Genomic DNA, 17294 nt, shown 5'->3' with positions numbered 1-17294 from the left:
GAATAATTATTAACCTCATGAATAATTATTACACGATTGTAGCAGCAGATGAATATAGAACTGAAACTGGATATGAATGTAGTGGTAGATCTGATATATATATATATATATATTTTTTTTTGTATACATTAAAAAACAACAATTAGCACACTACATATGTGCCACGTGATAGCAGACTCTCCACATGATGGCGCTATTCATTCAAATTTAATTTTATTTGCATTCTGAACAGAAAAGCCTCACATGGTTTTCTCTCCTGTTGCCTGGACATAAATGCATCTTTGTTTACCTGTATTTGATTATTGAGAAAGTTCAGTTGTTGTTTTTTTACATCCTCAATGAAAATAAAGTTATTTGCATTGCAAAAACCATGTGGGATGTGTTATCACATTGAGGAAGTCGTGGCCTAATGGTTAGAGCGTCTGACTTGTAATCCAAAGGTTGCGGGTTCGAGTCTCGGGCCGGCAGGGATTGTAGGTGGGGGGAGTGAATGTCCAGCGCTCTCTCCACCCTCAATACCACGACTGAGGTGCCCTTGAGCTCCCCGGGCGCCGCAGCATAAATGGCTGCCCACTGCTCCGGGTGTGTGTTCACGGTGTGTGTGTGTGTGTGTTCACTGCTGTGTGTGTGTGTTCACGGTGTGTGTGTGTTCACTGCTGTGTGTGTGCACGTTGGATGGGTTAAATGCAGAGCACGAATTCCGAGTATGGGTCACCATACTTGGCTGAATGTCACTTCACTTCACTTCACTTCTACCCACGTTTTCATATGAAGCTTCCCTAATTTATCTCTACAACATGTCTTATGTGAAATATTTGGTTATTTCATTCTCTTTATGCTTAAGATAAACAAGCATCTCCATCATCACAGACTCTAGAAGTGTCCGTGAACTCAGTATCACAGTGTCTGCTTCAAAATCCTCTCTAAAACTAATGGTAAATAATCAATCAATATTTGCAGTGCAATCGGGCCTATTCATCAGACAAGGCTCGGTTAGTTCCTGACCATCCTTTAAATTGACAAACTGTCGGACACCTTATTTACTTATTCCGTTCCATTCAGATAACATCAAAACACTTGACAACTCGATGACTGTAGAGGCCTATCACAGCAGAATTCAATCTGGCTGGCGAAACATAACCTGTGCTTACAAAGACTGTGGTAGAGCAGATATTCAACTTAAATTCCCTTAAGAGACCGTACGCAAGTCAAAATAGGGCTTATCATGAGATCCTGTGTCTTTTTGGCATCTTTCAAGCAGATATAGGTCAGGAAACACCATGTTACCTCTAAGTCACCCAAGTGAATAATTCACATTAGTTCAACTCAACTCCAGTGGTTTAATTATTCAGAAGTAGGTTAACACTAATGTTAGATTTGCTTGATTTTGTTCCGCCAGGGAGCTAAAGGGGACATCCTGCCTTCTGTATTTAAGTCAATAAACAATAGCATGCATAAATCTAATCGACAATTGATCATGAGAACAGTAGTTTTCCTTAAACAGATCATACAGAGCATTAATGGGTTATTGTGATTATAATTCACTTAAGTGAATTGAATGTAATGTTTTTGGACACTTAAAGGAATAGTGCACCCAAAAATAAAAATCTGTGGACAATTTACTCACCCTTTGGCCATCCAAGCTGTAGATGAGTTTGTTTCTTCGTAGCAACAGATTCGGAGAAATGTAGCATTGCATCACTTGCTCACCAGTGGATCCTCTGCAGTGAATGGGTGCCGTCAGAATGAGAGTCCAAACAGCTGATAAAACATCACAATAATCCTCAAGAAATCCACACCATACCAGTCCATCAATTAACATCTTGTGAAGTGAAAGTGTTTCTAAGAAACAAATGTTTTTAACCAACTTTAAACCATCACAGATATTATGGCCAAAATATGAGTTCTTCTGCTGTCATCCTCTCACATCAAAACCCACCCACATATTTGTTTAGGACTGTTTTAGACTGTTTTCTCTTGTAAACAGTGCTTGATCTGTGCATATTTCTCTCCTGATTCAGATGAGATGACTTTTTCATTGGAGGAAACATTATTACGGATTATAGACTTGTATTTTAGCCTGAAGAAACACTCTGAAATATCATCATGATGCATTTGTTTCTTACAAATGCTTCACAAGACGTTAATTGATGGACTGGAGTCATGTGAATTACTTGGATTACTGTTTGGACTCTCATTCTGACGGCATCCATTCACTGGCAGTACATTATAAAAGACAATAGAAATAATTATGAAATGACATATAAAGTTGTACTTCAGTCCTACTTAAGTGGCTCAAAAAGCATTTAATATAGGCTTAAACTATAATACACTGAAAAAAAATGATTCATTGAATTTACAATTTTTTTTAAGGTAACTGGTTGCAATCAATTTATTTTAGCTGCATTTAAATAAACAAATTTAGTTGACTAACTTTCAACATTTTTAAAATGTAGCTCAAATACATTGTTTGCAACCACTTACCTACATTAATCATTTTTTTTCAGTGCACAACAATACACTAATTGTTGTGCAATGAAAAGAAAAATTCATTGAATTTACTAAAAAAATGTTAAGGCAAGTGGTTGCAAACAATTTATTTTAGCTACATTTAAATAAACTAATTTAGTTGACTAACTTTCAATTTTTTTTTCAATTTAGCTAATAAATTGTTTGGAACCACTTACCTTAAAACAATTTATAAAATTCAATGAACATTTTTTTTTCAGTGCACAACAATTAGTATATTAAGTGTATAAGTATATTATTTCCGTAATAAGTATGCATAAATGCATTTCTTTTTCACAAGTCATCCGGGTATCTTTTGCCTACTGTTTTATGAACACTAAGAATTCAGGTATACTCTTCTAGGGAATCTATGGGCAATCTATCTTAGTTGGCATTATAATTTAGGGATATTATTTTTGTCTATAATTGAATATAATGATGCATGCTTAGGTTTGGACTGAGTTTGGGTTTGTGTGGCATGAGGTTGGCGTCTCCCGTGCTGTTGTTAGGAAGGCAGAGATGACAATAGAAAGCTATTGAACTGTACTGATTGGGCAGGTGTGAAAAATAGGGCAGATTAAGAAAACATGGAGCGAAGGAGAAAGACAGATAACCTTTAGAATGATGAATGGCGCATCTGGGGCTGCAGACACAGTGGAAACAGATGGACGGAAACACACACACACACACACAGACATACAGTTAGAAGAGCAAAACACATGGGCGGTTGTCATGTGAAGAATGAGTGACAAAGTGAAGAGCTATAAAATGTTAAGCAGCCAAAGCTCGTGACCGTCTCTGTCCTCAGATGGTTAATAATACATGAGAACAGGTAAGCAGAAGTGAAGAATGAAAAAGACTGACTTCACTCTGTGTTCATACTGTCATGTGAGACTGTGCTTGGAATAGCATACTTGCTATTTCTGTAGTATGCATAGTGCACTGAACTTAGAAACAATTTTCACTCAGAAATTGTTAGTAAATTTTACAAATAATTAAGTATCACACTGAATTAAATGTGGAATTTTGAAGTAAAGACAAGCAGTATTTTTTAAATATGCTCCAATAATCTTTTTGCAATGTACTGTATACTCTTCAAATTTTCTGTACGCATGGAATACTGGAAATGTGAGGCATACACTGGAGCACACTTCACAGGTAATGTATCCCAGAATGCAATGCATCAATATAAATAACATCAAAGTAATATTTAATATATTTGTTATATATCTTTCTTGGGTGTTTTAAAATGCACAGTGTACCTGTATAGGATCACTGGGCTTTCTGACTTGCAGACACAGTCTGTGTTTTGTTTGTTTTTTAAGATTATATAAATATTACAGTATAGGGAGCTAAAAAAGTTGGATTTGATTAAGAAGCAAACAAACAAACAAACAAAAATATTATTACTATTTTTAAATGTATACAGTTTCCATAAAACGTACAGGGGAATACAATTTGTTTGACATAACCATATACATTTGTGTGACACATTATATTATTATATAATAATATTGTTATAGAAAATATAAATATCAAAACAATATTTAATATATATTTTAATATCTCTTTCTTGACTCATATGATCAGATTTGCTGAATTAAATGTGTAAAAATTTAACAATCAGGGTCATTATAGTTTATTAAAATGAAAACAAACTGAAATTAAAAACATTTTCAATACTTTTAAAAATATAAACATTAACTGAAATAATAATAGTAATAATTTCAGTTAGTTTCCAAGGCAACATTTATAATTTCCCAGCTTGAGTTCTATAATAAATTAAACTAAAGCTGAAATAAATAATAATAATAAAAACAAGCATATATTCAAAACAAAAACTACAAAAAAATGACAAAAACACAAAACAAAACCACTAAAACTTCAACAAAAATGAAAATAGAAAACATACAGATTAACCTAATTCATATTATCATTTGAAATGTTGATGGATGCATACTTTTAAACAAAATATATAGTAAAATACAGTATACTATGAATGTATACAGTATATACATATATACCAACACACATAATGTTTGGGTGGTTTTCTTTACTGTATTACAGTAAAACATCACTTTTTGAGCTTTTGTTGACGTGACAGTGGACATTAAGGCCTCTTGAGGGATAAGAATTAGTGAAACACTATTAAAAGCACATCAGTGTACCTGCTTTCTAGAAGCATTTCTCAGTGCAGGGAAATCCTCATGAACATGACCTACATTCTCTGGCAGAGAAATACACAGACCTCAAGCCCACTGATGAATGAAAACAACCCGTGCTACTATACCGCAATACTCACAAACCCAGTGCTTGAAGTGGGTCGGTACACACCGGTACGCAGTACCGGCACTTCTATATTTTAGTCTTTAGAGTACCTGCACTTTTTTGTGCGTACCGGCACTTCTGACATGTTGCCGGTACTCAGAGTAAAATTGTCAGGGTCTGGGTGATTAGGCTATATGATCCCATATATGATTAGAAATTATATAGAAACTGAGGCGGGATCACCTCTCATCTCGACCAATCACGTGAATGAACGCAAGCAGAGTCGGTCTACTTCATTGTGTGTTGCGCGAGAGCATGTCAGGGGAGGCGTGATGTGAGTACTGGCCCTTCTTTTTTCCACTTCAAGCACTGCACAAACCCAAAGTACAGGAGCATATAATATAATATAATTAGTGCTGTCAAAATTAGCGCGTTAACGCAGGCAATTAATTTTTTCAGTTTAACTCGTTAAAATTATTTAATGCCGTTAATGCAGGGGCTGGCCACCTCACTCATAACTGCTAATTCTGGCTCTTTTTTCAACCTGGTCTCATAAAAATACGTACCTCTGTGCACTTTCTGTGCGACACTGTTTTACGTACCTTACTGCAAGTTTCGCCGCAGTTTCAAAGAGAAATGTCCATTGAGTGGCGCTAAAACACAGGTTAAATACTTGAACCCTGGCATGTTTTTATTATGTTGATATAGGTACGTACTTTGGTTCAGAATTCAAATATCCGGGGTCTGTCCCTAAAAGTTAATGCTCTATCGTGTTGGAAATATGCCCTACACCAAACCCAATCCTAAACCTACCCGATAGTGTTAACAAATGCAAAACTGGTATAAACCGTGCCATTTCAACTTCCTTTTATGCAGATTTGAACTGTTTTGTCGAACCGTAGTTACACGGGATTCCACCCGGAGCTCCTCACCTTCTAAGTACAGCGCTGTACTCCGTGAGCTACCGAACAACCTTTCCGTCTATGAAAACAATATAAAAGTATATTTAAAAACTTTAATGTTAGGAGGGATTAATCGCGATTAATTTTAGAAAAATGTGCGATTAATTAGTGTTTTTTTTAAATATCGATTGACAGCATTGAATACCAGCCTCAAACTGTCATAAAAATGTATGCATCCATAATAATTAAAATGTAAGAAATAAACAGCCTTGACCAAAAATATTAAACATTCACAGTTTAATGAACAATAAAAGTTAGGTTGAAGTCATGAAAATATACACGTTTTCCATCATCATCAATTTGACTGATTTGACGTGGGACTGCAAGTGTTGTTAAAGATTAATGTGGAGAGACTAAGTTTAGCAGAAAGAAACTAGAAAGAATTTCAGCTAGGTCTCTTGTCTGCTTGATCACAATCTCTGTGTATCGCATTGCGTCCCGTGGCCAGTCAACAAGTCAAAGTCCAGGAGTCCAGAGTCACGGCCAAAATCTAGCTGTTCTTTACAGACAGCAATCAGCAAGGCAATCTCACATTTACAGTACTCATTTACTGGAAAACCCACCTGAAGCCTCATATATTCTTTTAGGTCAATAGTATGTCAGTGAGCGAAGAGTTCACAGCAGTGTTATTTTAGTATCACTGATATACAATTATAGCTCTTTATATATATATATATATATTATGTTAAAGTTTTAATTTTGCTGTCTGTTTTTGTCATTTTTATGCAATTTAGTCTAATTAATTTAGTAATTGAAGTAAGTCTAATTAAACCTTTATATTATTAAATATGGTTGGCTCTGTGACAAACTGCTTTTGTTTCTCTTAAAAGCGTCTGCTATATGAAAATGTATTACATCTAGGGTTATTTTTAAAATATTAACTACTTTATTCATTTTATATTTTTTATTTTAAGTTTACTTAGTTTTATTTATTTTAGTACTTGAAGTTAAACTAAACAAAAATGAGAAATGCTGCCTTGGTAAATTGTGTCTCTGTTTTTTTGTTTTGTACGAATTTGCCACTAGTTTGCCAAAATGTAAAGTAGTTACATTCTCATGAGATCAAGTTGTGCTGTTTTTGCTGTAAGCTACTGTAAAAATACTGATATTGCTGTAAGCTTAACAGTAGTTGAGTGACCGCACAGGTTCTGTTTGGTACTATTTACTGAATTTAAGCCACTGTGCCACACTAAACATCCAGTTATCCTTCACACAAGTGAAGACAGAACAGATTTAGCTCTAATGCAAAGTCTGTTTCAGCTCATTGTGAAATGTTGGAAATAATGCATAGAAAATCCTTGCCATTATCATTCATAATGATGTGTGTTTGAGGAGATTATTTCACGAAAGAAAAATCCTCACCCCCCCAACTGACCTTAATGTCTGCATATGTATGATTAAAAATGAGCCTGTGTATTCTGTCAGACAGGTTATTTCTTAGCATTATTTTATTTTATCTGGTGCAGTTCATAAAATGAAAAGTAAAAGTAGAATAATATCAGTGAGTAATATAATACAATGTCTGATTGAACTGCATTGCATTGTATATTATATTATATTACATATTTATCTTTTACTGTTTAACTCATTCATCCGTGTATTCCTTGTCATGACGACTTACTCATTACTTTTTTAATGCACCTTTTCCACAACAATTTCACGTGACTGGTTTACGAAGGCTGTAGTGCCAGCTCAGATGTTTCGGAGGATTTTTTCCTGACTCGTTAAACTTTCATGAGTTCACTCCATCTTTAACGAGTCTCTTTGACGGAAAGTTCCGTGTATCTGCGCAGACTTGTGCATTGAGATGGTTTAGTTTCTTGCAAAGGAAGGCCTTGGCCTCATTTGGTGGATTTCATTGATGAGTTTCCATAAATGGCATAAGAGTAGAATGGCATTCATTTGAATTAATTTCAGAACAAATTGATATTTTTAAGTTACACTAACATTCAGCAGTTTGAGGGTTTTCTTTTTTTTTTTTTTTTTTGACAAAGGCTGAATTTATTTGATTCAAAAATAATAATAAAAATGTTATATTTTAATATATTTCAAAATGTAATTCATTAATATTGAATAAATGCATTAATATAATCTGAATAGCTAAAAGTTTTAATTTCTTTAAGGAAGAAAAACAAAAAACTTTTGAACAGTAGTGTACATATTCCATATTAATAGTTTATAGTCCATGCTTGTTAAACATTAAGTCTTAAAGAAGCAATAATATTCTAAAAATGTGTGCTAAAGTATTTATACAGACTGTTCAGATAGAATTGTAAAAGTTTAATTTTTTGAAGAGCTAAAATTAAATTGCTTCCAACTCACCCACAACAAATTTATTCCTTTTTAATCTAAAGAATCTTCTGTTTTGCCAAGACCTGGATTACAACACCAAATCTCCCAACTAAATTAAAGACATTCATTCCAAACTAAGCATTAAGCTCAGGCAGAAAGTCTTTCCCTGCTGAGAAAAAATGTGGTGAGAACAAGCTGTCTGCGGTACAGATCGACCGTATACTGCATTGTGTTTGTGGGACAGAAATAAACCGAGCAGCCTCCTCCTTGTGTACGTCATATAGAGCCCCGTTCATCTCCTCAAATCTTTACAGAAAGATGTCAACACATACAGCTAGCAATAATTGATTGATATCGCAATGATGTTAATACATTTTAGAATAAATATAATGCAGATTGTTCGAGTATTAAAGAGTTGAAAAAATGAAAATTTACTCCAAAATGTAGTTCAGTTTGTCATCAGAACATTTTTGTTTTCTTTACACACAATATCTGTTTATGTGCATCATGAGTTATTTCAGGCGTAAGAAAAACTAATGTCTCTCAGTACTCCATAAGAAGAACAGCTACGTCTATAACCTGGTAACACTGAGTTATTAAAATACTGTACATCTAAAATATTTTTACGTTTCCACTTAGGCATGTGTTGACATCTGTTCTTTGCAAGTATGTGTGACATGCATGTACACACAGAGAAGCACACATGAATGAAGACATGGCATACTGAGTAGTTGTCTGTTGTCTAGAGGTTATAGTCATCTTTCTCTCACAAACAAACATACACAGAAATGTGCACGTGCATCATTTTAACTGGATTTACAGTCAAAGTAATGCATTTTAAATACATTTATTTCATACTAATATACTGACTTTTCATTTGAGACTTACCAAAATAAAAATGATAATTCAACTTCATTTGGAGTATCACATTTCCTAATATAAAGCCTAAAATGTGTTTTAATGTCACTATTGAGGAGGATAGTATGATCTTTGAATTATTATCTTAGATATTTAAAGTGTAGTATACTTTAGCACAATCAAATATACTTCAGTATATCTTTAGTTGGACTTCAGCACTACTTCTACACAATTAAAGTGCATTAAGTACAAAATTAGTTGTTGCAGGCTTTAAGTATACCAGTTTAGTACACTAACCCCCGGTTTCACAGACAAGGCTTAAGCTAGTCCCAGACTAAAATGCATGTTTGAGCTGTCTCAACTGGAAATATCTTGCTCTGATATATCTTAAAATATGTCATTGTTCTGTGCCAAGATGCACACCTTAATGTTTTCTTCTAAGGCATTTTTGTAAAAGTTGCTTAAATATCTTAATTTAACTAAGGCTTAGTCCTGGCTTAAGCTAAGCCCTGTCTGTGAAACCAGGCCTAAAAGTACAATTGCAGGGTATTTTTTATTATGTACATACATATGTAAATGCATTTGTAGTATACTTAGCTTCAAATACATTTCAGTATATTGATTTGTCTGTCTTGACAGTCCTTCAAAGGAGCCAGAGATTGTAAACGTCATAAAACTTGTCTTTAGCATTTGGAAACTGAATGACTTCCTTCAGCGATGAAAGATGGAGTTTGTTTTTGGAGAAAGTCTCCGGTTCACCAGCTAATTTATTTGATGAAAAATACACAGCAATAACAGTAATATTGTGAAATATTCTTATTATTTGAAATAACTGTTTTCTATTTGACTATATTGTAAAATGTAAATCATTTCTGTTTTATTTTTTATTTATAAGTATTTGCTGCTCAAGAAACATTTTTTTTTATCATTGTCAGTGTTGAAAATAGTTGTGCTGTTTTTGTGGGGTTTTTTCTTTCTTTCAAGATTCTTTAATGAATAAAAAGAACAGAATGCCTTTGAAATATGAATATTTTGTATAAATGTGTTTACTGTCAGTTCTGATTTATTTGATCAATTTAATGCATCCTTGCTAAATTCTTTAAAAAAATCTTACTGATCTCAAGCCTTTTAATGGCAGCGCATGTAAAATATGTAAAAATATATTTATATAGATAGGCTATAAGGTGATTAAAGGTATAATCGGTATGAAGACTATAGAGTTATATCAGTAGCATCAAACGCCTATAGCATGTCATATGGGATAAATGTCTTGTATTTTCTGCTGGACTCGTCATAAATTTGGACCCTGGCAACCAGTATGTAGTGCAAATGGGGTCAAGTTTGTTCTGTTTACTGTCCATAAATTTTGCATTAGTTTTGTGTGTGCGAATGTAGGAGGCAGGTGTCATGTCAACTCCTCACAAACACAGTCATGCACCATTCCTAAGACCTTGTAACAGCCAGTTTGTTATGTAATAGATATGACTATCATAATTATGCTTATACAGAGCTGCTTTCAGGTTCATGAATAACAGCAGAAAGCACTGACAGCCTCTCTCATCGCCTACCTCTCCTGCTCACAGCTGTTTCTTTCACTGAAGTACCTTGTCACATTTCATGCCTACATCCGACACTGTTCCAGTCTTTTCTTTGACCAGTGGCCATTGTGTCTCTTACCTCTTAGCGTGCGGCAGCGTTTGGGCTAGTGTTGCCTGCACTTCAGGGGTCACTCCTGGGGCTTTTGTCAGATCGCCACAGGAGACGAAGCTATGACTGGAGATAAAAGTCACAGAGTCGAGCTTTGCGTAATTTGTGCTCTTGCAGAGAGGTAATACAGTGCTATCCTCATTTTAACTCATGTTTGACTCAGTGCAAAATCAAAATGAGAGTTTTTAGCCCATTTTTATTTACTGTTTTCATAAAAGCCTTATTTTTCTCATCTCTAAGTCATATCTATTGAAACTTATGTCATGTGTTTAAGTTTATTGTAATCACAAACTTGTAACCATGAATTTGCAATTTAGTACTTCCAACATGTCTGAACTGTAACTGTAATATCAAATATTACACTTGAGTTACTTAACATGTGTTGTAGTATGTTTGTCAACACATCAAAACTTGTGTACTTTTGTAAAGCATGACAAAAAATGATTAGGTTGAAAATGTCACTTCTTAAAATGTACATTACCTCATGATTTACTCACCATCAAGCCATCCTAGGTGTATATGACTTTCTTCTTTCAGACGAATACAATCAGAGTTATATTAAAAAAAACTATGGTCGTTAAATGAGTCCATAGGGTACTACTCTTCAGACACATCCAAATCTGCATTTTACACTGAAAAAAAGAGACGGGCTGTGCTCAGAATCGCCCCTATACCCTTATATAGTGCAGTATTTGAAGGGGCAGACATTCAAGTGCCCTTAACAATGAGTGTACAACTGATGTACACTATAAACAGCTAGCTGCTTAAGAACTATACCCTGTGAGCATCTCACTGAATGAATTCTGCATGGACACATGTTTTATTCACATATTAGTGTAGGAATAGTGACTGACGGTGTAGTGGTTGATTAAACAGCAAAGCAACAACGTGAGAGGAAAAGGGAAGCATGGCTATGATCTATCTCTGATGAAAGAGAAAAAGAGGAGCTGCTCATGTTACAGTGAAAGTCAAGCCTGTTATTGCCGGTAATGAGGGCATCTTATATAACAGTAAATGAGAAAGAGGGGTTTCCAGAGAGGTGGGGGACTCAAACACCTGACCGCCAGATAACTTTTCAACACACTTTCTGACTAAAGTATCAGCTGTCTAATGTAAAACACCAGTGTGATTAAATACATGAATGCAGGTTAATGCTAAGTCACCAAAGCCATCTTTCAGTTTCTATATCTATATTGTTCATTTTAAATGTTACTTTATATAAGATTAGGACAGTCATGCCACAATTTGTTTTTTTTTTTAGGTAATGTGTAAATCCATGACTATAGTAATTTGTGATACTACACTCCAATTAGATATTGCCAATATCTTTTAATTGAACTTCTTTTCACATTATTAATTTTAATAGGTTCTTTATATTGTAGTTCATGTTGAGGACAGTCACACTGCAAGATGATTTCCATATTTTACTAAAAATGCAATTTGAATAATTTTATGCTCACAGGCAAAGTCTTTGCTGTCCTGGCAAATTATGAAAATCTAAGAGACAAAACTAATGCATTTATATCAGTAAAAGGACATGTCATAAAAGAACAAAATGACTTATTCAGCTAATAAATGCAAGTCTGTAATAACAATTATTGAAAAGTTTGGAAGTGACCACACCAACAGCCTGTGATTCATATCACTTGGATTTGCATTTCAGGTCAAACACTGCAACAATTACACAATTTATCATTTTAATACATACAGTACACAATTATTACCACAGTAAATGGCTTTATGTTACTTATTTACAGTCATAAATTTACAACCAACTATGATCAGTTGTCAGGCTAAGCACATGATATACAAGTTCCTGAAGATTTCGTATTAATATTTTCAAAGGCTTTGAATATTCTCATTAGATAATAGAATAAAAGGGTTTAAATGTACAAGTCATTCTCAACCACCAATGTTCAGTTAGTCTGTGAAGAACTCTCAATATAGAGGCAAAATATGCAAATAAATGTCAGATTAACAATGACAGCTCTCTGCTTAATAATGTCTTCATGAACAATAACACACTACCTTTTCATAATAAAATGACATAACTTTAAGTATAAAATAGCTGCAGTTATAACATCAAAAACACAATGAAAATATGTGTTTATATCAGTATGTCTTGGGAAACAGCTCAACAAGATTCACAGGATTTGCTAAACTACTTATATAATACAATGAGACCTTGGCTCATAGCTCCCTGATTCTCTTTCCAACAAAATGTTGTATATTCTCACTTATTAAGCAAAATGTTTCAAAAATGAATGTCTGGGGTGTTTTTCTCAAAGAAAATTCTTAATTTCTCTAAACTTTCCTTAGGTAACTGTTGAATCTGAGAAAGTGATATTTTTGTCGTCTTGATAGGTCTATGAATATATATATATATATATATATATATCATTCGAATCGAGACAACGTTCACCAATTATACAAGGAAATCAGTTCCACTCAATATAAAACCCGTATGACAGCATGCCTGCAACAACAGGTTCAGCCCATTTGAGTGAAAGGCACTGTTATGCTCATCTCATTCATAGAAATGACTGTAAGTGGAAAATTCTGGATGCATTTCTCCTCTTCATTGGCTGAGCTTCCTCTAAAGTGCCACAACAAACCATAATGATTATCATTTCAAATGCAAAATGAAACAATTATGAAATACTTAATTTGGAATTATATTAGAAAACACATATAGAGACAATGGTGTTACATATAAATGTTAAAGGTGCCATTTTGCATACTCAAAACGGTAGTGTGCTGGTGGAAGTCACCTAAACACACTTGATGACAGTGCAGGTGTCATTTAATTTTCAGAGTGGTTCTGTAATTTTTAATTACACATAGTGGACCGGATGTGATAGGTTTATGAGATTATGGTTTAGGCTGAATTAGGTTAATTTAATAAAAGGATTACGCAACACAGATGGAAATCTAACATGCAATTTAAATTCTGCTACTTATGTTTTCAGAGAAACTGTTATCACATTCGTATCATTCAAGTTAGGTAACATTTATAATCATCTGTTCCCAAGAATAAAAAAAAAAAAAAAATCTAGCAAACACTGAAGCACTATAACATTATTGTCTGAATCTCAAAAAACCTGTGGAGAACTTGTCAAGGTTACATTTCACAAATTTTGCAAAATAGCAAAAACTATAGTCATTTTATAGCCTATTTTAGGACCATCAATATTTATTTTGAATTATTTGCATTACATTTCTTCCTCATTTGCATTAATGTAATGCAGAAAAAAAAATTCTTATTGCTGAAAAATGTATGACGTAACTATATATAAGCATTTATTTATTCATATTGGAAGTACTTGCTGTAAAGCATTTTAACTGATAAAAATAAATAAGATACTCTATTACATTAATCAGAATCTGATGAAAATAGCCATTGAGAATAACGACAATTACAAAATAAAGGTAAAACATCAAGGTGCATTACTGTTATGAGAACTGGAATGAGCATATGTTTATTTACTATGATAAAACTTGCAGTGATACTAAAATAGACATTTCTTTATGCAAAATATTACCCTGATAGCACACATACATCACGGAGACATCTGCAAGACGTATTTTTTAGAGTGCTTGCCCATCTGCAATACGTCTATAGGAGTATTCCTATCAGATGTAAAATAGACGTTTAGAAAATGTCTTTAGTAAAACTGACATCTTAAAGACATCTATCAGATATTTATACACAGAAGATGCTTTCCAGATGAAGACATCTTGCAGTATGCTATCTGGGTCTCTTGATTTTGTGGTGAAATATGACCTGAACATATTTAATGAGATTCACGCTCATGAAAATAAAGATTCGATATGGGTTTTAGTACTTGGATTTGTCAGTCTGCCAGTTCCCATTTGCCTTGTTCAGAGAGGAACTACTTCCATGTTTTGTATTGTTCCCTGACTTTAAAGCTTGATCGGCTGACTCAGCTATGGGCTGCTTTTCCTCCTGCTCTGTCTCCCTATGGTAAAAGTAGTTGAAATTGGAGACGATTACAGGCACAGGCAGGGCGATGGTCAACACCCCAGCAATGGCACATAGAGTGCCCACAATCTTGCCACCTAACGTAATGGGACACATGTCTCCATATCCCACAGTGGTCATGGTCACTACAGCCCACCAGAATCCATCAGGGATGCTAACAAACTGGGTCTTAGGATCGTCCACCTCAGCGAAATAGGTGGCGCTGGAGAAGAGGATGACGCCGATAAAGAGAAAGAAGATGAGCAGGCCAAGTTCCCTCATGCTGGCCTTGAGCGTCTGGCCCAGGATCTGCAGCCCTTTGGAGTGTCTGGAAAGCTTAAAGATCCTGAAGACTCGTACCAGTCTAATGATTCGCAGGATAGCCAGGGACATACTCTGCCCCGTGTTGGACTTATTGGTGGTGGTCACGACCTCAGTTATCAAAGTGACGAAATAGGGGATAATGGAGACAATGTCAATCATGTTCATGATGTTGTTGAAGAATTCCCGCTTGCTGGGACAAACCAGGAAACGGACGCTGAGCTCGAAGAAGAACCAGATGATGCAAGCGGTCTCAATAATGAAGAAGGGGTCGGAGAAGGTGCTGCTGATGGTTTTGGGAGAGGCACTTGGAGGAGCACCTGAGGGATGCGTCTGGTTGGAGGAAACACCTGCAGTTGGAAAAATCTCCAGGTCCTCACGGAATTCTGGGAGAGTCTCCAGGCAGAATATGATGATGGAGATGACAATGACCAAGACGGAAACGAGAGCGACCCCTCTGGCTGCGTTTGAGCTCTCGGGATACTCAAAGAGCAGCCAGAACTGCCTGTAAATCTCATTGGACGGCAATGGAACCTCCACGTCTTTGATAAAGCCTTCCTCCTCGCGGAACTGGTCCATGGCTTCCTGTCCTAACTCATAGAAGATGATCTCATCCGTGAAGACATCTAAAGGTACGTTCGCGGGCCGGCGGACCTTCCCCCCTGACTGATAATAGTACAGGATCCCATCAAAGCTCGGACGATTGCGGTCAAAGAAATACTCATTTCTCATGGGATCAAAATAGCCCATTCTTTTCATTGGGTCACCCAGAAGGGTGTCTGGGAACTGGTCGAGGGTCCTCAGGCGGGTTTCGAAGCGAAGACCGGCGATGTTAATGATGACCTTTTGATCGCCGTCATCGAGAAGTCGCTTGTCAATAAACAAGTCCTCGTATTCTTTGGTCAGTTTACTGAATATTGTCTCACTTTGCGTTCCTTCACTATTCAGGAGTAATTTCCAGTTGGAAATCAGACTAGCGCAGCTGGCACGCCCTCTCCTTGTGTGAGGGGGCAGGACAGGTGATTGCGGTTTGTCCAGATTTTGTGGTGTCCTCTCTTTATATGGTGACACTTTTGCAGAATTGCAGTAGGAGCTGCCAGGCCCAAACTCTGGCATTTCTACCGTCAAAGCCGTCATCTCGTTGGGATAGTCTGGGTCATTGAAATTGTCCACACCGTTAGTATTCTCCATACCCTCAAACTCAACTAGCGCCACCTCTATCCTTCCAGCCTGGACAGTCATGTGGCTCCAGATATCAGACAACCACCGAATTCAACCTTTACCAGGACAAACCCACTGGTTTAGTATTTCAAATTGATATGTGTCATTTGTTTTTGAGGTGGAGGTCAACACAATGAGGAAGAATCCAACGTGCTGCGGCCTGCAAAACAAGAAAGAAGAGTTAGAACCTGGTTTTGACTAATAAAACTCCAGTAAATGGTGTTTGAGAAGCACTGAGGATGAAACACTGAGGAGAGCAGCTGGTGAAGGGGACATATTTTGGGAGGTGTCAGCATCACAACACTTCCAAAAATGTTAGTCGTCTCTGGGTTATTTTTGTTTTCGCTATGAATCGCTTTTACACTGCAAATGTGGGAGTACTGGAATAGTTCATATGTCTATAACAGTCCATGAAGAAAGTACTAATAAGTATTAAACATCCTCTTTCAGACTGACATTTTATTGATTGTTTACAAAACTATAATATCAAATTGAATGGTCCCACTTTATATTAGGTGGCCTTACATGAAAAATAAGTACAATGTAATTATTGTGTGTTATATGTCTGGTTTTCTGTTTCCCCAGTGACCTAGTTTTCCCCATTCTGTTTAATTAGTCATTCAGTTCACCTGTTGTTTTAATTATCTCATTAGTCTCCTTTGTTTGGTTCATGCTTTATAAGTCCTCAGTTCTCCCTTAGGCCCCGTCCACACGAAGACGGGTTTCTCTGTATACGCATCAATTTTTTACCGTATAGGCGTTTCGTCCACACGAAACCGGCGTTTTCGAAGAGTGAAACCGATCATTTTTGAAACCGGGTCCCAGGGTGGATAAATTTGAAAACGCCGGTTTCATGTTTTCGTGTGGACGGCGAATCCATATATTTTCTGAAACGATGACGTCATCAGCCCACGTCTCGCCCCTAATCAGACACCGCTACGTCACATAACAGCGACAACAACAACAACAATGTCAGACTACGTGCCTGTGTTCGTGCTGCAGAACCTACTGAGCTCATTAGTTTTATTAAAGCAAAATCTTCTGATTTGTGTGTTAGTTTATATTCAGCGCGCAAGGTTTACACACATGGTCCAAGTCTTCTTCTCTGTTTTTTTGTGTATCTCTGTGGCAGAATTACAGCGCCACATATTGGTCTGGCATGTGTACTACATCGT

General features: G+C 35.9%; 1 protein-coding gene across 1 annotated transcript; it reads right to left on the bottom strand.

The window, feature by feature from the left end:
• Positions 1 to 14433: 14433 nt before the first annotated feature.
• LOC306860764 (potassium voltage-gated channel subfamily A member 10-like) lies at positions 14434 to 16140 on the bottom strand (the record flags this gene model as incomplete). The annotated part of the gene is made up of 1 exon (XM_079402653.1): positions 14434 to 16140. The coding sequence occupies one exon, from the start codon at positions 16138 to 16140 to the stop codon at positions 14434 to 14436; it is 1707 nt and encodes a 568-aa protein (XP_079258779.1).
• Positions 16141 to 17294: the final 1154 nt, after the last annotated feature.

Source organism: Barbus barbus (genome assembly GCF_936440315.1).
Source record: "Barbus barbus genome assembly, chromosome: 41".
Lineage (NCBI taxonomy): Eukaryota > Metazoa > Chordata > Actinopteri > Cypriniformes > Cyprinidae > Barbus > Barbus barbus.
The sequence above is the reverse complement of the archived record's forward strand: the minus strand, read 5'-3'. Positions and strand labels throughout refer to the sequence as shown.